Source organism: Lissotriton helveticus, chromosome 10 (assembly GCF_964261635.1).
Source record: "Lissotriton helveticus chromosome 10, aLisHel1.1, whole genome shotgun sequence".
Classification (NCBI taxonomy): domain Eukaryota; kingdom Metazoa; phylum Chordata; class Amphibia; order Caudata; family Salamandridae; genus Lissotriton; species Lissotriton helveticus.
The window spans coordinates 188,791,761-188,815,017 of record NC_136071.1 but is presented as its reverse complement, the minus strand read 5'-3'; the positions used below and the strand labels follow the sequence as shown (position 1 = coordinate 188,815,017).

The 23,257-nt window shown below is 44.9% G+C and overlaps 1 protein-coding gene across 2 annotated transcripts in view; it reads left to right on the top strand.

The window, feature by feature from the left end:
• REXO5 (RNA exonuclease 5) overlaps positions 1–23,257 on the top strand; it is a 350,267-nt gene that overhangs the window by 21,783 nt on the left and 305,227 nt on the right. For both annotated transcript variants that reach the window (XM_078665078.1, XM_078665077.1), the window contains exon 4: positions 16,249–16,375. In XM_078665078.1, coding sequence (XP_078521204.1) covers positions 16,249–16,375 — 127 coding nt within the window. The remainder of the gene's footprint in view (positions 1–16,248; positions 16,376–23,257) is intronic.

Below are 23,257 nucleotides of genomic sequence, written 5' to 3'. Positions count from 1 at the left end.
AGAGACTCAGTTCCAGTCTCTGTAATGTTCAGGAGATCTTGGCCAGAAGGATTCTCTTCACCTCTTTCTTGAAGAGTGCCGTGGAGGAGATAAGCCTCGTTTCCGGAGGGAGCGCATTCCAGATCCTGGGTGCCATTCCTGAGAAGGAGCGCTTGTATGTTTTTTCTTTCCGGAATCTACTAGGTTTCAGAAGTAGATTTTTTGTACTACGATTGGATCTCGACCCTCCTGATATAGACCACTTTTGCGCGAGGTAGTTGGGTGCTTTGTGGTGCACCGCCGAGTGTGTCATTATTGCAATTTTTAGTTGAATTCTGGCTTCAAAAGGCAGCCATTTTAGAGATTTTAGGTCTGGGGAAATATGTGAATGTTTTCTCGAGCCAGTAATGAGTCTCGCAGCAGCGTTCAGGGAGGCTCTTAGGGGTGCTGTTGTGGATAGCGGGAGTCCGCTGAGGGCCACAATTCCGTAGTCTATGCGAGGGATGACTAAAGCTTGTACAGCAGTTTGGAAGTCTTTGGCAGGGAGGAAGGGTTTGAGTTTCCTCAGTGTGTTGATATGGAAATTAGCCCCTTTTGTGGCTATGCTAATGTGCTGTTGCATGTTGAGCTTGGCGTCAACTGTGATGCCTAGGGATTTCGCTGAGTCCACGATAGTAGGTTGGACATTGAGTGCTGTTAGGTTATTGAGCCACGTTTGGGTGGTGGAAGTTTTCGCCGGGGGTGAGATGAGTAGGAACTCGGTTTTCAGCGCATTTAGTTTGAGGTGATTAACGGCCAGCCAGGATTGAGTGTTGCTAAGTGTGGAATTCAGTAGTTTGATATCTTCCGGGGATTGTAGCTTTAGGTACAGTTGTGTGTCATCGGCGTACATATGGAATTGAACATTGGATGCTTGGAGCAAGGTGGCGAGTGGTTCCATGATGAGGTTGAACAGTGTGGGGGAGAGGCAGGATCCTTGTGGGACACCTAGGTCTGCAGGCACTGGTTTAGATAGCACATTGTCGATCTTGAACTTCTGCGACCGGTTATGCAGGAAAGAAGCAAACCATTTGAGAACAGTTCCCGAGAGACCCATTCTAGTGCTTAGCAGCTCCAATAAGTTCTCATGTTTGACCGTGTCAAAAGCTGACGATAGGTCAAGAAGGATGAGGAGACAGGAATCATTGCGGTCAAGGATTTGGAGGGCGTCATCAATTATGTGTGTCATAGCTGTTTCCGTGCTATGTTTCGCTCGGAAGCCTGATTGGTGAGTGTTGAGAAGGTCAAATTAGTCAATGTGTTTTGTTAGTTGGATTTGGACACATTTCTCCAGCAGTTTGGCCAGGGTGGGGATATTGGTGATAGGCCGGTAGTTGTTCAGGTCAGACGGATCAGCTGTGGGTTTCTTGAGTATAGGTGTGACTTGCCCCACCTTGAGGGAGTCTGGGATGAGACCTTGTTGAAGAGAGCTGTTGATGATTTTGGTCCAAAGAGGGAGGAGCAAGGGGGTGAAGTCTTTTAACGCATTAGCAGGTAGGGGGTCTGTGAGGTGATTAGAGGGCTTCAGGGTGCAGAGTAGTTTGTATATATCTTCTTCCGTGTAGCTGTCGAAGTGCAGCCATGATGCATTGTTTTTAGGTTGAATGTTGGACATTCTGGTGTGATTGGGGAATCGGCTTAAGTCCATGACGAGGTCATTTCTTATGTTGTCGGTCTTTTGCTTAAAGAAAGCAGAGAAGGCTTCACAGTGTGGGGTGTCGCTTGTTGCTTTGTTTGATTGTAAGGGTTGTGCCTTTGTTTGAGTCTTGATTAGTTCGAACAGTTTCCTTGGCCTGTTTTTTGCTTGGTCCAGTAGACGGCTAAAGAAGTCAGACTTTGTGCGCTTTATTTTCCTGAAATAGTCATTTCTCTTTTTTTTAAGCGTCTTTAGATGCAGTGATGAGGGGTCAGATCTCCAGGTACGCTCTGCCATTCGCATAGTGCGCTTGTCGTCATTGAGTCTGCCATCGTACCAGGGGTTAGAACTTTTGTTGGAGACTCTCTTCAGTTGCAGTGGAGCGACTTCATTGACTATCAGTTTCATAGAGTCAAGGTAGTGGTCGGTCAGTGCTTGGGCATCCGAGACACCTGGAGGGGGGAGGAGGAGATTGTCGAGGTGGGGAGGGAGTGTAGAGGGGTTAAGACTCTTCATGTCCCTTTTCCAGATTTTGGATTTGGTGGGCTGAACCGGGTTAGGTTTAACTTTTTCGTTAATAGAGAAGGTGATAATGTGGTGATCTGACCAGTCACAAGGTTTGATCGCCTCCAGTTTGGTGGAGTCCTCCTTGGCGATGATGAGATCGAGTATTGCGCCTTTGTCGTGTGTTGGTCTATCAACTATTTGGGTGAGGTCAAGCGCATTAAGGAAAGTTTTGAGACTGTTCACCTCTGTGTCTTTCTGATCATTCCAGTGGAGGTTGAAGTCACCCAGGTAGATTTGGGTGATCTGCCGACCGGCATTGGAGGTGATCGTGTCCATGAGTTGTTGGGTGAATATGAGGTTGTCGCCAGGCGGGTGATAGATGAGATGTAAAGCACAAACTTGTTTGCCCTCGCTGGTGATATCGAGGCAGAGGAGTTCACAGGAGGTGAGGGAGGGGGAGGCAGCTTTAGTGACGGAGAGGTTGCTCCTAAAGATGCATGCAATTCCCCCGCCCGTCTTGACAGGCCTATCCAGTCTAATGATGTGATAATTGGGGGGGACTAATATGTCCATTATCGGGGTAGAGGCTTCAGTAAGCCACGTTTCCGTCAGAATGGCTAGGTCCAGTTCCATTGCTGAGACGAGATCAGCGATGTCGGAAGAGTGTCTTTGGGCCGATCTGCAGTTGAGTAGGATGCATTTGAGTTTGGGGGTGAGAAGGGTGGTCGAACCTTCTAGAGAGAGGGGGATTTTTCTGAGGTTGCTAGGGACGGAAACTCTGTTGCTATGTGTTGCTTAATAATAAAACCTTGCACTGGTTAAGGACAAATAGACCTCTCCCTAGGGAACTAGATAGCCTGATCCTAGGCGTCAGAAGGGTAGGGTGGGTAGGCTACGGGCATAAGCATTTTGAGGGAGACTGTGTGGTGGTAAATTTTAAGGATGTTAGGGTTGCCCAAAAAATTTGCAATCGGAATTTAGGGATTGGTGGTGCAGGCATTGGTGTAGTAGACTTGAATTACTTTTACCCAAGACCCGTAGAAAACGGTACTTATTTGGGTGGGGGATGGAGGCACAACTTTACCTCTCCCGAGAATCATTACATCCCTTTGCCATATCAGCCTGTTGCATGGTCCGGGCCATATGGGAGGACGCTAGGACATTGAAATGATATCTGCTCTGGGGTGGCTTCCTTGCTTCCGAGTCCGGGATTTGTGTTTGAGTCTCATGTCCTAGGCCCAAGTAATGCTAATCCACCATTTTTACCAGTTGCATGTAGCCCCCTAAATCAGGATCCCAACCTGGTTGTCGGCATTCAACAAGGAGGTAGTGCACCATGGACAACCCCTGAGAGGGAGGGGGTATCCAGCTCTGAACCCCGCAGGGAGCCTGCTGTGGCGGATCCAGACCTAAGGATTCTCAGCTGGAACGTTGCGGGTATCTCGAAGAAGCTGGCTCTACCCGACTGGAACACGCTTGTGGAAGGCTACTCTATTTGCATCTTCCAAGAAACTTGGAGTAGGGAGACTTGCCACAAGTTAGGCTATTCATCCTTTTTTGTACCAGCTGTGTTCCCCCTTTCGGGGAAGGGCCGCCCCTCAGGAGGCCTCCTCATATGGGTTGCTATCTCACTCGGCTGCCAAGTTGCTCAGCATGTGACAAATTCACCCGATCTACTCAGCATTTCAATTAATGGGACCGCGGAGAGGGCTGACCTTGGATATTATTAATATTTATGCCATGGGCACGAAGGGAGGTTCGCAATCACCCATAGTATCAGGGTTGGAACCTTTGCTTAGGCAGTGTCCCAACAGATCTCATGTCCTGGTCGCAGGGGACCTAAACTGCACGTTTGAGCCCCTGGGGTCGGAGGACACTTTGGGAACCGCCGATGAAGACATTAGGAGAGGGATACCAGTCCTAACTATACCTCCCATCAGGAGGTGGTCTCAAGTGGTGGTCCAAATTAATTTCTTAACCATGGAATTTGGCCTAAGGGCTGTTAATGGAAGGACGCCGTCAGATCCCTCTGGAGCCCATACTTACAACAGGGCTAATCATACGTCAAGGATAGATTACATTCTCCTTGACGTAAAGCTTTGGAGCTTCATGCGGGATATGGAGGTCCTTCCATCAGTCGAGAGTGACCACAATCTCCTCTCTCTTGTCCTCCTTCCCCTGTGGATCGGGGACCAGGGGGTGCATACGCACTGTATAGCATCTATACCCCATGAAGTACATCCCTCTAACTGCGGTAGACATTTGAAGTGGAGCAAGCTTATTATAGACGAAGAGAAAGTGTTAGCTATTGGGACACTTTTAGATATAGCCCAATCTAAATTGGACTCGCTGATTCCTTTGTCTGGGGAAGTCACCGTGTTTTTTTGTGATCGAACCAAGGCTTTGAGTGAACTTTTTATTCTCCCAAGCAAGGCCTCCCGAGCTGGTAATAGTAAGAAGCCGTCCAAACCGCTGGGCTGGTTTACTAAAAAATGCAGGGGGAAGAAAAACGCCCTGATAGGTGCTGTCAAAAGTAAATCCCAGGCTGCAATTAGGTTGACTAGGAAAGAGTACACCCAGGCAACAATCGCAGCAAAGAGAGAATGGGAGGATGGGTTCTGGGCGGATCTCATGGAAGCAAGTGCGGGCAGGGATTCCAGAGGTTTTTGGAACCTTATAAGATCTAGGGATAGGCCAGTCAGCACCCTGATGACGTGTAACATCCCAGCCCAGAACTGGTTTAACCATTTCTTGTCTCTCTATACCCCTATTGAGGTGGCTTCCGATACCACCTTTTCCTTAGCTGACTGTATTGGGGATATTGAGGGCGCTCCCTTCACTGCTAGAGAGGTGGAAGGTGTAATTAAATCATTGGTGCCCCTAAAAGCAGCTGGGCCTGATGGGATACCGGGTGACCTGCTACGCGCAAACCCCAAGGAGTGGGGGAAGCTGGTTTCGTCATTGCTTAACGCTATCAATAGCGGTGCGCCTGTACCTGAATCCTGAAAGGGGGCGGAGGTTGTCCCGATATTCAAAAAGGGGTGTCTGGACAACCCCGCCAACTACAGGCCCATAAGTCTCATCGACTCATCACAAAAAGTGGCAGGGAAGGTGATCTTGGGGAGGGTGCTTCAGTGGGTGGACGACAACAACATCTTGTCGGACTTCCAAACTGGATTTTGTTCTGGAACCGGGACGATTGAACAGGCCTTTAGACTGGCTCTCTTGTATTGGAAGGTGGTGGTGCTGGGCAAAGGCAGTCTGGATTTGGCCTTTATAGACCTTAAGACTGCCTTTGATCTGGTACCAAGGGAGGAGTTGTGAAAGGTCTTGTTAGAACTGGGGCTGCCTCCATATATCCTGTCCCTTCTTGTGAGACTACACGCCGGCAATTTTGCGCAGGTGCGATGGGGCATGAACGGTGAAAAAACTGATAGTATCCCTGTGGGAAGGGGCGTCCGCCAGGGATGTGAGCTAGCTCCCACTCTGATCTCTCTCTACGTGAACGGAGTGGTCGAGCATCTGTTAAGAAATCCCCCGGATGCTCCGTCCCTGGCGGGTAAACGGATCCCAACATTGCTCTTTGCAGATGATACCCTTCTCATCTCAAAGACTCCCATGGGCCTCCAGAGTCTCCTGAATAGCTTTCAGGAGTTCTGCTCATTAAGGGGATTGGTAATAAATACTGATAAAACCAAGTATTTGATTTTGAATCCGCCTAAAAAACCTGGGCGTCCCCCGGCTCTGAACTCTGTCCCATTGGAGAGGGTATCTGAGTTCGACTATTTGGGCATTCGCCTTAACGATTCATTGAGCTGGAACCCGCACATCCGAAAAATGCTCCTTAGTCACAAAAGGGTGGGTGGTGTATTACTTAAGGAGCAACGCTCCTCCACAAGCAAACCTATCGCCCCAGTTGTGGAGATATACAAAGCTAGAGGGGTTAGTGCTATGGGGCGGAGTTGTGGGGCACCTGCAACCTAGACGCATTAGCAAAATCGGAGAGCAAATTTCTGAAAGATCTGATGGCTCTCCCACTGAGCACACCTACAGTACCCGTGCTATTGGATCTAGGTTGCATATCGATTAAGGACCAAGCCCAACTCCACCCCTTGCTTCTTTGGGCTTGGTTGTGGCGGGTGCCCGAATTCGCTTCCTATGCAGAGGCGCTATCAGAGGTCATGGCAACGGAAGGCTGGTCCAGGATTAAATGGTTGAGGGATGTAAAACGGCTATCCACGTCATTGTAATTCCACTGTACCCTTTGTGAGGATTAAAGATGTGGTGGCTTATGAACCATATCTAGATATGATCCCCATCCCTTTTGACCGGGCCCTGTATTTTAAATTTAGAGTGGGGACCCTACCTGTAGGTGAACTGATTGCCCGATGGAAATCCTCTTACCAGTCCTCCCCCTTTTGTGCGCGTTGTCCCACTCGAGTAGAGTCGGTAGCCCACATTCCTTTCGAATGTCCGGATTACTGTGCACCTAGGAGGCGCTGGCTCAAACCCTTATGTAAACTTTTAGGCACCCGCCAGCACACAGTGGCGCTACGCATTTTAATGTCTGACACATCCGCTTTGGTTGTTTGCGGTGTTTCAAAATTTTTAAAATGGTCATGGTTGATTCGTGTAAGAAGGCTGTCCTTGTCAATTTAATTCTTGTTTTAACTGTTTTAACATTTTACTCCCTTTCTGTGTAATTAGGAAGTGATTGTTGTAAATGTTGTGTTTTATAATTGTTGAACAAGCTTTTATGATATTTTTATATCGAAATAAAGCCTATCAATCAATCAGATGAGAGTACACCCAACTGCTAGGCACTACCCTGACGAGCAGCGCAGGCCAAATCCCGGCCGAGACAGAGCAGATCCCTCTTGTTGTAGCCGCCAAAGGACGGCCGGCCGGCCAAATCAAATATGGCAGCCATATAGCTGGGGACTACAACAACAGACCAGTAAGAGGCGCAGATCTTGACTTCCAAGCATGGGTTGACCACTGCTCTTCTGCGGCTGTATCTTGCATGAGCAGCCCCTAGGCAAAGCGGTGACTGCTGCACAAGTAGGGTAAAAAACCCAGCTCACAAGGCAATGGCTACCACGCCTGAGAAGCAGAGCGGGGTGCCTGACTAAGACCCGGAGGCACACATAGGAAGGCATAAGGCGCGGGTCCAGAGGTGAGCAACTGCAAACCCTCTTCTCCAGTGAGAGAATAGGTGCTGGGGATTGTCTCTGATCCCCCAGGGCATTGTAGTTCCCCTGGAGACACAACAGGCAGGTGGGTAGGGGCCTGAGGTGGAGTTTGGCCCCATCTGCCAGAAATCCACATATCATATTTCTAAAGACAATGGTATTAAAGGACCGAGGGCTTAAGTATCTTTTTGTGTTGTATTTCAGTATTAAGTATTCAAACAAGCGGAAATAGAAAACGCAATAGGATTGCACATATTCTAATCTGGGTTGCATTCACATAATCCTCTCCACTCAGGTACAAATATGCAATATATCGCCATGTGTTTGACATTTAGTTCCTACGAAAAACAGTCATACACTGCAAACTTTATATGGGGTGGGAATGGAGGGGGGGGAGAATATGGGAGAAGACATGTGAGGAAGGGTATGTACATGCCTGTATATCTCTGCTTTCTTGCCTCCTCCCCAACCGAGCTGTGAAGCTACTACCCTACCTTAGCTCGTGCCCCCTTTGCTTGGAGATGGGTATGGGTTATTTCTTTAATACCTTGCTCCCTGTGTGAGAAGCGAACCGGAAAACAAGACCGGGCGGCGTTTGGGAGGGGGAGGAGATACCTGTAGGCTCCGGCTGGGCCCAAAGACAATTTACGAGGTCTATGATAGTTTGACAATCTGACACGGTGACCATGTGGCAGTACTGGTATGTGAGTGTATGAGTGTGCCGGTGGGGAGGCGTATGGGGAAAGGGTGGGGAAAATAGCTCCTGATAACGATAATAATGATAGTAGTAATAATAATAATAAGAAGAATACTGAAGCTGAACAAAAGAAAAATGACTAGAAGAATGAATAGAAGCGAAAAAAGATAAGACAAATAAAAAGGTGAGTCAAAGGGTGAAATTGAGGGTAGTGAGAACGGCGTCCAGAGCAGAGGTGGCGCGTTATGCATTCAGTCACCAGAGCCAGCTTCTGGCACGTCTGCATCCATATCTGGTGCCTATATTGTTTGCAACTTACAAAGGTAGTTGTCTATTGCTTCTCCTTATTATTAAAATGATGGTATATGTTTGTCCTTATTAGGCTTTATGCTGTTCTTATTACGCCGGTTACTGCCTAAGCCCTGTATTATCCCTTTTAGACCTGTATTGTTTTTTGTAGTTTTAAAATGTCATTTGCGAGTCATTTTTGTTAACTAGACTTGATACTGTCCTTTGTAGATATGATCCTATCCCTTACAGGCTGATAATTTAACTGTTTCTACTTGTGTATTCTTTCTTTTGCCCACTTAAAAGATAACTGATTCCTTAAGATTGTATACTGTCCTCTGCAGGGCTACAATGTTACATTTTTGTGCAATATTGCCTCTTCCATATCTGGTAATGTCCACTTGTGATTCGTGCTGTGCCTTTTAGTTCTTTTCTAGCTTTGATATTATTTTGTTATGGTTACTTCTGAAGTTCTGTTGAATAATTTAAAATTGGGGCTGGGTTAAATAAATACACTTCCCATAGCCTGAAGATGATGGCACAGGACATGCTTAATGTTTGTGGATGTGTGAGATGGAGAAACAGTTTACGCGATACCACAAGTACAGGTATTACCGCCCAATATTCTGTGGTTCCATAGAGAGCTGTTCATTAAACAGTATTCTCAAGTTCATACTTCTGTGGATTAGAATACACAAAAGTCAATGTCTGATTGCCATGGGGAAGTGTTCCACAAATGAGGTGGCAAGCCTGTTGTTGGGACTTCTATTTTCATTGGTTCGAGTTTTGATGCATTGGTACACAGCTAGGACTTTGAGTCTTACATACAGTTGCCTGGTTTCAGTTTTTGTTTTGGCAGAGGCCGATTCAGAGAAGACTTTAATAAGTGAGTGTCAGCTGCATTGTTACACAAGAAACAAACACATTATTTTACCAGAGAAAGGAAAGGCTGATGTGGGTGCTAGTTCTGAGCCCTGCATAACTCCAAAAATAACATTAATGAAAGTGGTTGTGAAACTAAGTAGGTTTACGACAGAGGGGTGATGTATATTTTCACTAATAAATACTGTGTCCCTAATTTGGACATTAGATAAACAGGCTATCAAGAGCATCTGGTTAACCGAATCAACTGCTGTGGAGGAGCCGGTAGCCTCAGGTCAGTCTATGTGTTGAAGTCCTCAAATACGAAGACTACCAAAGGTTGGAGTCCTCTGTACAATGGGAAACTAACCTCAATGGGTGTAGACAAACATTTAGCTTAATAAGTGACTGAAACTAGGTCAGTTCAGTCCTCTCCAGGAGTTTTACCAAAACAAAAGACCAATTTGTAATAGGTCTCAAGTTAAATGAGAAGAATCCAACTGGGCATTACCGGAGTAGTGGAAGACCTAGTGCTTTTTTTGTTGCTCATAGGGGACTGTGGTAATGCTTAGTAACATAGTAATCAGGGTTAAAAAGCTGTTTACTGAAGTCGGCTATCCACAGTACAGCTTTAAAGTTTACAACAGACAATTCTTAGTCTGAGAGACAGAGGCTTAAATGAAGGCCGATCCACTGAAAAGTAGCCATCCTAGGGGTGTGTGTAGCCAGCTCGTACCTCTGTGATGGAAAAGCAGCCATTATCAATTTGGAGGATTTAGTGCACTCTGGGACAAAATAATGCCACACTCTACAGGATGTGGTCATCTTCTTGGGGAGTTGCCCTGCTCCCATTGGTCAGCAATGACCTCCTGCTTGTCCCAGAGAACTTGGAATAAGTATCTGAGAGGGGCAGAGTCTCTCCGAATTGCAGCTTGAAACTTAAGAATGCAAGACGTTGCCATGCTGAGATGTTGGGGTGCAAACTTCTAAGGCCTGCCCTCTGAAGACTGCACCAGCTGAAACTACAGCCCTGTGGATTACCTTGCTGCAAAAGAACTAAAGAATGGATTCACTGCACCCTACAGGTTAACAGAGCTCACCTGCAACATCACCACCAAGGATCCTCAACCTGGTGAAATACCAGGGAATTTGTAAGGGTTTTGTCCTAGTGGATTGTGGGAACTAAAGTCCTTTTAAGGACCATCTTGGAGCTTCCAGACCCTTGGAGTGAGTTTGAGACTGAGGGTGGGCGGAATGTGCGTAATCGCGTTACGCAAATCTTCGCGAACATGCAGCAATTCCGTCAACACGCGGAATTGCTTGTTCGCAATGCTTTTTTACTGTTCGCAATCGCTGTTTCCGTGCTCGGGGGAAATATCTCGCGAACACGCATTTGAGAACGCGAACAAGCAAAAAATTTCACGAAGTCGCGGAACGCAGAATTTTGGGCAATTTCACGATCTCCGCGGAACGCGAAATTACCCAAATTCGCGAGGGGAACAGAATTTACCACCCAGGCCTATTTGAGACACTTTGGGATCCTTTGGGGAACTTCAGGAAGAAGTTCCAGAAGTTTGGAGAACTTTGGAGCAACTTTGGAAAAAAGGTCCATGAGGGAACCGACTCAACCTGGCCTGCCAAGCCGCCTGCCTCCAACCGTGAGCCGGCGAAGCCATCCAGGTTAGTCCCGCTAAAAGCTTCATAGTTTCGACTTCCAGAGTTTGACCCGGAGTAGAAGAAATCTGAGTCCGGCGAACCCTCACCGAATCCTTCCTGGTGAAGAGCATCGAGGGACCCCGTGAGAAAAAGCTCTGTAAAAGTTTCTAAGTCCGAACGAAGAAAAGGTGACCGGGCACAACCGCGAAAGCCAAGCCACCTGCCTTCAACCACGTGTCGGCCTGGATCCTGGGTTCGCTCCGCTGAAAGGCTCCGGAGGTTGGACTTCCATGAGTTTGACTGGTCGCTCATCGCAAGACAATCTGGCGAACCCTCGCTGAATCCGGAATGGCTGAGAGCTTCAAGGGACCACAGGAAGAAAAGCTCCAGAAAAGTGTCTAAGTCCTAAAGTAAAAACTGTAACCGGGACCTACCGCGAGTGGTTGCCACTCAGGGCTCCATCGCGGTCGGCCTGAAAATTTGACTTTGAACTGGACTATCGCGACCAGATATCCCAATAAGGCGCTATATCTTACTTAGTGCTATATAATACTAAATCTTTGAAAATTCATATCTCCGGTTCCCTACATTGGATTTTTGTCGTTTTGGTGTCATTTTAAAGATAAAAATATGTCCCATTTTCATAAATTGGTGTTAATTATTTACTAAATTTGTGTTTTTAAATGCTTTACATACCGGTCTTTGAATTTAAGCCTGTCTGCTCGCGGCCACGTTATCAAGGGTTGAGCATGGGAATAATTTTCTAAGACCTATGCTGAGTCCTATCATGTGTTAGTGGCCTTGTTTCCAGTGGTAGACCTACATTTGCCCCTACCGATGATCCACATTCCAACAGTTTGCATATGATTTGGTAACATTTTGAGAGAGGCACATAAAGGATCTACGATCAACAAAATTATTGAGTGGGATAGTTATCAAAATTACAGTTGGTGTATAGATGATCAATAACCCACCTACTATACCGAACTCTGTTGTAAATCCCCACTTTAAATCATGGAGGAACAAAATTTGGAAGAGGAATAGAAAGATCCTGCATCTAGGATTCAGTGATGAAAAAACATGGCACGTCTGTTGTTGACCAGAAGGTCATAGATGTCCTTTTAGGGTTATTATTCCTCCTTTAGGCCTGATACTTTCTTTTAGAGTCTGGGAGTGCCACCTTCTATTCTGATATGGAGCCCCTTATTAGCAGATGCTGATCATTTTTAGGTCTCAGCTGCAGATAGCTTTAGCTGTTTAATGTCCAGACTCATTAATTCCAGTAGACATAAAGTGGGCTGTGCTTCAACCCGAATGCTAATAGTTGGAGGCCTTGTTGTCTGTCACTTTCCTGCTCTTAATTTGATGGCTTTCATCTCCATTCTTGTGTTTGTGCTGGCCGGTAGCACTTTGGTCTCAAATTGTTCAGATTTGTTGACTTGTGTCATTGCACTGCTGATGTTGCTTGCATTCAGGGAGCTACCTTTTTTTTTATTTCAGTACTCCATAGGAGTGCATGTGTGTTCTTGCTCCTGCGGCTGTGTGTTGCTTACCCCTAACATGCATTCCTCTGTTTTTTTATTTATTTGTTTTTTTAAACATATCTTCTCTGAGACTCCTGCCAAACCCCACCCCCTTACTCTTTGCTCAGAAGTGTTTCTACTCTCGACTTGCCACCTGCTCTACTATTCTTCCCATACCCCTCTCGGTCACAGACATTTTAAAATCTTTATTTATTTTGAGGGGCCCTGCAGCTGCAATTTGGTAGTGGCTGCTCCTTTTCTCTTTTTTGCGCACATTTAGTTATTTATTTACTTTACCACTCCAAAATGGTTGTCCACCATCTTGTAACAGTAAATACAAATTTAAAAAAAGCCAATAAAATAGCAACCCCATCACAATGCAAGCACACCAATGTGTTGCAATAAGTGTGTGCACATGCGTCATGAAGTGTGGTGGCCATCATGGAATGGGTACCCTTTAAAAGAAACCTATTCCAAGATTACCTCGATGTTTGGGTATGTGTCTTGACACAAGCGTTTGGATGCCAGAGTAACTACGCATTGGCAAAGCCAGGGGCTCGGCTAAAGCTCAGACCTATTGTCTATGTCAGTGCTTGTTTAATTTGGTGTTGAGTCCTTCATTTTTGTCCTTTCTCGTTTTCCCCCTATACTGTCTCATTTAGTTTTATATTACCGTCTTCAGGTCTGATTTTGTCATCTTAAGGCTTGATACTATGTAGGCTAGGCCTTGTAATGACTCCTTAAGGTTTGGTTGTGTCTCGTTTAAGTCTAACACTACCCTCTTTATGTCTAATAACAAACCTGCATACCATGAGGCTTCGCTGCCATGCAATGCATCACTGATGTTATTGTTGAGGCATTCACCAAGAAAATTGCGACTGTAACCCATTGTCTTGCCTTTTTAAAAAAAAAAAGAAATTGTGTCTCCACATATGAATGAACTGAATTGAATAGCCTTGAATTTGATGGCTTAGAAACTGTATGATGAAAGATTTGTCTTTTCAATGGAGACATACCGTAGTTACTACTTTGAAGACTTTTGGGTAAACATATAATTTTTTAAGACAACTGTACTGTTTAGATTCAAGTATTCATCAATAAAGATGATCACGGAAATTCAGTGGACCATGAAGTATCTGTGGACTGTTATTAGAGAAGGCTCAACATTTGCCTAAGCTGTATTGGATGTGCTAGTGACAACTGTTTTTTAATCCCTGATTCTTAATTTGTTAAAAACATACCAGTGGGGACAGGTAGTGGCGGGATTGGCGACAGGCTGTAATGTCTATTACCCCAGCTTTGTTGTCTACAGGGTAATTAATGCCCCATTTGAGCTTATATTTTCTTTTTTAAGCCTGTACTGTCCACGTTTGGTTTGGGGTTGTTCTTGATGCTCACCTCTTTATTTCCTTTGCTGTCCTCTTTCAATGGGTTTCTAGTCCCTGCTGGTTTGTAACTGCCACTTATTTGTCTGACGCTGGTTTTTACAGGTCCGACACTGAACCACTGATCTCTGATATTGTCCCATTTAAGTTACATCCAATAATCTGTGTGTATCAAGTGCTGCCCCGTTTGAGTTCAAAACTGTTCACTTTGAGTGTGACATCATTTTCTGCCTGAATCTATCCTCACTTGAACTCTGACGGGTACTTCCCACGCAAGCTTGAAATTGTTCCTGCTCTGTGTACAGCCCCTCTTAGATCTTACACTCTCTTTTTCGACCTGACCCTGTCCTTTTTAGGTCTTGTCTATGCAGCGTGCATGCGCTGCATAGGAGGGGACCTCTTCTAATCGATCAGCTTTTCTCCCCAAAAACGTGCACGCTTTGCATTGGTTTCTATTGTAAGGCGTGCGTGTTTGGCGATTCCCATGCGGCAGCAAGCAGCGCCATGTGTTAGCAATTATCGCGCTCGCTCCTGCAAGGGAATCCCTGCTGGACCCTGCTCAACGCCGCACTCCCCCTCCCACTTGTTTTTCTAGCACTCGAACTACACGCGCAAACTTATAATCCACGGTTTTGTGTCACGTCCGACAGAGTTGATCCCAAATAAGATTATCATCCACCTGTTGTTTACAACAACGGAATAATTTTCAGCTATTATACAAATGTTGAAAACGCAAAGGGACTAGGCATCATCGAAAAACTTAGACCACTTGCTGCTTACGAAAGCCTAACGAAAACATTTAGACCACAAAGGAATGCATACATTGAAGTTCCAAAAATGGAGTTCACCACCCATGTTTTATGTAACTGCGTCAAAAGTACTTTTCATTTTCTCCTCCAAAAGGATTCCTGGCTCACTATTGTAGCGGTTCCAATCCCGAAACTAAAATTCAACACAATTACCACCTAATACGAGCTTGTGGCATGAAAAACAACCTAATATTCAGACTTTCCCTAGCAGATCTCTCGGACAACCAGCACACATAAACTGCAGCAGGCGAGGTGTTCATTACCTCCCTTCAAAGCAAAGGCACTTCAATTGTTCCCTCACCTTCGTGCTTCAAAATGTTAACAAAAAAGTTTCAGGTTACGTAATTTCCGACGTCACCGGATGTGCATAGAGGTTTGCCTACTTGCTCTTGCGTTCTTGACCAGCTAGCGGGAGAGTTGGGTACATGTAGCTCGAAGGATGAAGGAATTCAAATTTGAAGGCTGAAGGAATTCAAATTTTATGGGGTACAAATTAAGATTTTTGTCCGGTTCTTGGAGAAGTGCATGTTGGTGATCGTACAGGAGTCAAAACTTTCACCTGATGGGCGTCTCTTCAGCTGTCTTTTATTCCAGAGGGTATGGCATTCCGGGATTTTCAGTTTAATTTTTAGGTCTATCAGACAGTGCAATTTTATTACCCATTTTCAGATAATTGAAGCCCATGTGATACCAAACAAACTTTCAGAAATAGATTTCCCTCATAAATAGTTGAAATATGTATTTCCATGGCTCCCCAAAATCCTTAAGACGACCCCTGGCAAAGATAGGGTCTGAGGCAGTGCTTGAAATGGAAAAGTAGAAGTGCAGGTACCCTGTACCAGAGTACCTGCTTGTTTCTAAGATGTGCAGTATTCTGCAATTAAACATATTATGTCACTCTTGAGAAGTGCAGGTACTCTCCCTCTCAAAATAAACAAGCATTGGCATAGCCAATAGGTCTCGCCTTTGGGACCTTATAAGTGTTTAGACATGCAACAGTTGATGTTGTTTCACCAAAGAAATTTTTACTGCGTAACTAAATACTTATAAGGTTCCAAAGGCAAGACCTATTGGCTATGCCAATGCCTGTTATGTATTATATAGAACTTCATGTACTTGATTCTGGCTGCTTCTGGGTAGATGTCAACCTCTTTATGACTGATATTGTCCTCATTAGTTAATTTGACCCATGTAGTCCAGATATTGTTTTTATGTCTGTACTTAGTCTTTGTTTCATTTATGTGAAACTATTTTAACCAGACTGGTGACTGACTCCGGAAGTCAAGCATTGATGGTGACTGCGATTGTTTGCATGGTAATGATGGAGCATTGTGTGTTCTCGACGTTTGATAAACTAAGGTAGCAGAGAAAACATGCAGCCTGATGAAAGAAGAATGTGGTTCCTAAGTTAAGGGTCAAACATGCATTCTTAAGGAAGGGCTCCAACTTCACCTTCTGAAGTTTACTAGTGGCTGTAGAAGCCCAGCTTGATAGGACGGAGCCTGAGCCTCGAAGTGTGTCCTCTCCTCATTTGTGCTTGCTTAGGGACCTTCAAGTGACATAGAATTCAGGGATGAGACATTGTAATGGCCCATGTTGAGTTGCATATGTGTATTATTGCCTGAGAGCCTATCTAGAAAAATTATAGATTTAACTATTTTTCCTCTTGTCCATAGCTGGTGTCAAATCCATAACCAGAAACACCTTTCGGGGATCGTGGTCATTCTACTACGGGACGTCAGTCAACTCCATTTCCACAGGTTCTACTTGCAATTCGCATTCCTTAGAAGCACATTCAGACATGTAAGTGTATCAAATTGTCTTGTACAGCAGCACTTTGGATTGTAACAGGAGGACATTTAATAATTTTTATATTTCAGTACATTACAATACTTTCAAATCTCAATTCGATCTGGCTCAGCAACAAATGAAATGCCAAGACCAACCTAAAAAAATACCATAAAGGTACCTAAAAACAACATCAAAAACGTGAATTGCCCATCTTTACTAAGATTTACATTGAAGCAAATTTGGGGATGCTGATGTATAAATGAAATCACTCAAGTGCAAGTAAAATCTCAGAGTTGTAGGCCGCTCCAAAGTTGCCCCATTATAAATCTTAAGAAAAATATTGAAGTATTAAGATCTTTTTCAGGGACCGATATCTGGCCAGTGGAACTAAAACCTTACTCCGTGGACTGATGAGTAAGCTACGTCATCAGCGGGACCCCAGGGGTAGAAGCGAGGTCCTCTGTTATGGATGCACCATCCGCTTGAGTAATATTGTCTTTCCGCTCTGTCCCTCTCGATTTGAGGGCACTTCAGAAAAGCAGAAAAGGGACTTGGAGGTGGCTTAATTTTATAGAAAGTTCCCAACTCCTTTTCTGTTGATCAGGGTCCTTGGAGTGGAGCACGGGACACTGCACTGACAGTAGCTCTTCAGCCTGTCTGTTCTGCCACAATGCTCACCTGCCTTGACCCTTGTGTTGCACGGTGCTGCAGCTAGTGGTCATGACATCCCAGGGAAAATGTCATGATTTTATCAGGGCTTTCTTCAAGCCCTAATTGGCAGTGGTCTGTTTTCTGCCAGTTAATAGTGGAAACTGTTATGTTTATCTGAACTGCCCTCACACTCGGGGAGAGAGACTTAGGTTCTCCACCGGTATCCTTTCCTGTGTGGAGGACGAGATCAGGGGTGCCACTACTTCTTGGAGAAAATAGAATAAGTCCAGGTGCAGATGAACAGTGTTGGGGAAATTTCTTTTAGATGAAGGTGGTGTATAGTGAGCATCAATAACCAAAATGCAGATGTATGATAATCTCATAGAAGCTTTACAGATTCATGCTTACAATATCTCCCACCGTTTGGAAGATTTTGGGTCATCTAACAACTTTTTATAAATGTGTTACAAGGAAAGAGATGCTTGTTTCAATTCATTTTTAGTATTTGGATGGCATATTGCTAGTGTGAATGATACACCGCCTACAGCTGCATGCTTTGCTTTGAGGGCAGTAATTGTTAAGATTTCCAACAAAATATCGTTTATGGTGTTGTGGCACACATGCCAGGCGTAACATTCTATCTGGGCACCTTAGTCACATTTACCCTGTATTTTGTCACTTGGTGGAGTTTAAGGGCCTGGCGTGCAAAGTCCTGGGTGACAAAGCAGATGCTGTTTTTGCAACCCACACATTTTGCACTGCAGAAGTTGTAGTGATCTGTTGCAGCACAAAAAGTACTATTGCCAGGTTTTCCGAAATCCTACTCCATTGTGTTTTTTGAGAGAAGATTCTGTTTGCCAACCCCTAAGAAAGGGCTAACCAAGCACAAATGGAACCCTGCAAGGGATAGCAAACCTTCATCCAAAATCACAAAACACGTTTTTTTGTATTGCAGCCCATGTCCCTAAAATGAACAGAGTCTGCAATCGGAAAGAGGTTGGCATGATGCAAAAGACATTGTGCCCACATTCCACACTGACAGAGTGTAAGCTGTCGCACATGCACAGCTCCCTCTTTGTGAAATAAAACAACAGTTTTTTTGGGTGTTGAATGCCAGTCAGTGGTTTGCAACTGCAGTTGTTCACAACCCTTTGTTGCATTCCATCGAGGATCATTAGGAAGAAGGTGCTCATTTCACAGGCCCACTTTCCTAACAACTCGTGAGAGGTTTCAAAGTGTACATTGCACTGTGATTTTGTCACTTGCTGATTTGCAACCACAAATATCATTAGTATATCTCACCTTTTGTGTCTGTCACCAAAGGTTCTGCCAGCCCATGAGAGTTACACTTGAAGGGAAACGAACTATCTCCACTGAGATAACAGAGGCGTGTAATGCAGGAAGACTTGTGCATCCTGAGAAAATCCTGTGGCCGTGGGTCAAGCCATATGTCAGGGAGTGAAATGGTTTGGAATGTGTGCTTCTGTCAGGACCCAACGGCTTTTAGGTCCTTGTATAGGCAGCCTATAGATAGCTTTCTCAGTGACCTCGTGGTACCAGTCCTTTGGCAAGTACCTGTAAGAAGCTGAACGTAGAGAGAGTGGTCTTTGGGCCAGCCCTTTACAGCTAGCGGCTTCATGCGATGTTCATGGTTTCTCTTTACTTGAACTTGTCGTCCGTCATGGCCATGCCATTTTGTGGATGGTTACATTGTGTTTTAGTGTTCCTATTGGGATTTGGTGATTGATTTATCCAGTCATTTTGTTAGCGTGCAGAAGCAACAAGACATGTAGCTTATTATTCACAACCTGTGGACCTGGGTTAGAGGCACTGCATCCATTCAATTCTCAATCCGGCCATTGCTCCATGATCTCTGCTCCACCATGAAAACAGTTTTCTCTTACCATTTTAGAAGATGACTGTACTGTGTCTAGGGTGATGAGAAGATGGTTGGCATTGGTATGTTATGTTATGTTATCAGGGCATTTTTTGAGTGCGCAGCTACTCGACAGAGTGTCCCGCTGCTAGTTTAGTGTGACAGCTGAACCGAAGGGCGGCAACGCGAAGGCTACTGCTGAAACAGCCAAGTTTTCAAAGACTTCCTAAAAGGGAGGGGGTCTTGCATTTGTCTTAAGGTTGGCGGCATGCCCTTCCACAGTTTGGCGACTTGACATGATAGGATTGGCCTCCTATTCGAGATTGCCGGAACACAGGGGTCTGTGCCAGCGACAGAGATGCAGATCATAGAGAGCGCCGAGGAAAATTGAAATGGACTCTTTTCCTTAAATAAGGGACTCCAATACCATGAAGTGCTTTGAAGGCCAGGACAAGGGCTTTGAAAAAGATCCTCTTGTGGATCGGGAGCCAGTGGAGAGATTTAAGGTGTAGAGACATCAGTGTTCTCGGGCCAAGTAGAAGTATCGCCCTAGCTGCGGCGTTTTGGACCACCTGAAGACGTGTAAGTAAGTAATCCGGCAGTCTAAGATCAAGAATAGTAACATAGTGCAGTCTAGATCCAATCCGGGCCTGGACCACTGTTTTTCTATGTGGGACAGAAAGAAGAGGTAGAAACTGCTTGAGCATTCTAAGGAGGCCGAAACATTGACCAGTTACCGCTTTGATCTGAGCTTTCATATTGAGGGTGTCTTCCACTTTCACCCCCAAGTTTTTAACTACTCTGACCAAGTTTAAAGGGGGATGCATCTCCTGTGGCCACCAGCTGCGCCACATAGTGTTAGGGGGCAGACCAAAGAAAATGATCTCCGATTTTTCAGAATTACATTTCAATTGGTTCTTCAGGAGCCAGGCAAACACCTCTGATAAACAGGAATTGATCAGTTCACCATTGAAATCCTGGTTCCTGTCGGAGGTAAAGAGCAACTGCCTGTCATCCGCATATGACACTATTTTTGCTCCGTAAGTCTTGGCCAGGTACGCTAAGGGAGACAAGTACATATTAAACAGCGTCGGGCTGAGAATAGAGCCCTGTGCGACTCCCACCTTTAAGGGGGAAATGGGAGTCGAAAAAGGTGGAGCCTAGACTGTTTGTTAGCGATCCGCCAGAAAGGATGTGAACCACTTTAGTACCTTCCCACCGTAACCAGACTCCTGTAACCTCAACAGGAAACGGTCTTGGGGGACGGTATCGAAAGCCGCCAATAAGTCCAGCAAAATCAGAACGGCTTTGCCGCCTCTGTCGAGGACGTCTTAGATGGTCTCTGAAATTTCCAGAAGCGCCGTTTCTGTACTAAAATTAGGCCTGAAGCCAGATTGGCTCTGATGCAGTATGTGGTTTGATTTAACAAAAGTGGTGGTGACCGTGCTGACGTACCTTTCCAGAGCTTTGGAAAAAAAGGTAAAAGAGAAATAGGTCTGTAGTTTGAGGTTATCTGTGGGTCTAGCGTTGGCTTTTTCAGGAGGGGGAGTACGAGCGCCTTCTTCCAACTGGCAGGGACCAGTCTCTGCTGTAGGGACAAGTTCAAGATCTGATTTCAAGCAAAATGGCCGGAGAGAGCGAGAGGAACTCGGCAAAGAGTGAGGCCCTGATCCGAGGAGAGAATGGGTTCTGCGTCTGGTGCTAGGGCAAGGTGAGTAGTTGGAAAGGTGTCCCGAATCTTTTTGATATTATCACAGAAGAACGTGCTGATAGTGCCATCATTAGTCTGCTGGTCTATTTCACTGGGTAGGTAGCAGAGCTGAGCCTTGTGCCGCCCCCCAGATGAACTCCCCATCTGTGTTTTGACAATGGGGAGTACCTCAGCTATGGGTTGAAATATTACCCATCTTCGTGTTCAATGTGGAAGTTCACTGCTTGAGAAGGAGATGGTGCCTAGAATTGTAAGTATTTTCTTCTGAAAAATCTTCATGTGAAGGTCTAGTAGATTCTCATGATGTGGGTGATAAATGACCCCCACTTTGTATAAATTCGATTCCACATAAAGGGGAAAGCTGTTCATTTTAGCTTTATTGGTTCTTGTGTGTATGGTGCTGTGTACTGTGATTTGTAGGTCTCCCGTAAACATTGAATGTGCTACCTCTTTGAGACATGTTTACTGTTTAGTGGGCTTGGAGGCAGCCCATTACTTACCATTGGTTGGCATAAATACCACTCTCAATTGCCTCAACCTCTTTGAGACATGTTTACTGTTTAGTGGGCTTGGAGGCAGCCCATTACTTACCATTGGTTGGCATAAATACCACTCTGAATTGCTTGCTTCCTACTGGTTAGCTCTATGGTCAGCGCTTCCCCTCGAGCATGGCCCACATGCTTGTATCCTTATACTGCTCAGGCTTTGGAGAGCTATTTTTATTTTATTTTTGTTGAGCCATTCTACAGAGTGCATCTTTCCTAGCTGGCTCAGTCTTCTGCTATATCCCATTGTCTGTGTTTGCGTGTTTCCCCTCCCTCACATTGCCATGCCCCCACCTAACACAATAGATGAGCCTGGAGGACAGTTGACTTTGTCCGGTTCCCTTTTTGTTGCAGCTTTTATATAGTGTGAACTTGATCCAAAGGTGTTGGAGCACATTTTAGAAGGACTCATTCATTTTGTGTAGGCACGGAAAGATTACGTGATTGTGCAGAGTCAAAGGATGTTGATCTGGCGGCGAGAAACTCGAACTTGGCTGGTACACCATATTCTCTCCCCTGGCATGCTTGCAGATATCAGATTGCAGATCTTAGTTTTGTGTTTAAAGTCCCCAAAGGCAGAGCTTTCCAGTGCAAACGCTGACGTTATTTATTTGTGCACTGCGAAGGTCTGCATTCGGGGACTTCAAACAGGAAAACAAGATGACATATTTCTCCATAAAACAATTGTTCTTTGACATCTGCCTCAAAGTTGTATCGAGAACTATATCAACAAATTAATGCAGGACATGTTTAATTTAGTTGTTTAATCTTGAGGTTTCTTTTATAGAACCAGATGAAAAATAGAACAAAAGTAACATGCAAGCTCTTACAACACAAAAGTCAATGACAACTATTTTAGTGCTTTTATATTGGGCAAACAGGAAAGAGTAAATTTTTGATAACTTAATTTTCTGTAGGCACAGGAAGATTACATGATTTGCCCAGAGTCACAGATGTTGAGCCGGCGTCGAGACTCGAACCAAGCTCCAAAGTCGGCAGCCTTGGCCATTGAGCCACATCCTCTTCCACGGCTTGCTTGCAGATATCACATGGCAGATAAACATGTTTACATTGCTGACGATATTCACTTTGGCACTGGGAAGCTTGCATCTGAATCCATCCCTCCTGTCCTGCCCTCTTTCTTCTGTCCACACAGTGCCGTCTAATTCCACTATTTTTACCTCCACTTAATACCACACAATTCCTCACCACACAATTCCACGCAACACAATTCCACAACAAACAATTTCCACCAACCCACATAATTCCACTCCACACCGCATCATTACAATCCACATGATGTAATAAAACATCCTGCCACATAATTCCTCTCAACGCCACACAATGCTAATGCATGTAAATCCACACCATGCAACATAATTACACTCCACGAAAAAGTCAACTCTGCTCCATGACACATAATTCTACTCAGCATAATTCCACTCAAAGCCACATATTCACACCACACAATTCATCTCCGCACTATTCCACACAACACAATTCTACTCCACAAAATTGTACCCGCTGCAACACAAATCTATGCTCCACAATTCACCACACAATTCCACGTCACACCACGTAATTCCACATCACACAATTCCACCCCACACCACATAATTCCACCCTGCAAAACATACTTTAACCCCACAACACATAATTTCAATCCATGCCACTCCACATAATTCCACTCCATGCTACATAATTGTAGTCCACATAATTTCATTCCTCACCATACTGCTTAATTGCACTCCACATAATTCCACGCTCCACCACTTTACACTAAATTATTCCACTCTACGGGAACTGTTATATGGTTACTGCTAATGTAGTAGGACTGTGTATTTAGGGCAATGCAGCTTGATAATACAAAGAGTGGGTCTTTCTATATGATCAGCAAAGTCGCTCTCTCTGGCTAGCTTACTATAATGCATCCAAACTCCTAAACCTCCAGAGTTATGTATGTTGTCAGTAACCCAGAACACAACTCTCAGATTCCCAAGGAAATCATGAAAACAGATCTTACCCTTTTGTTTGTCACTCGTGCATCCCCAACGTGTTACAAAGAAAAGATGCTGTCTTCCATTTTCAAAGCATTTATTGAAAAGCTCTAA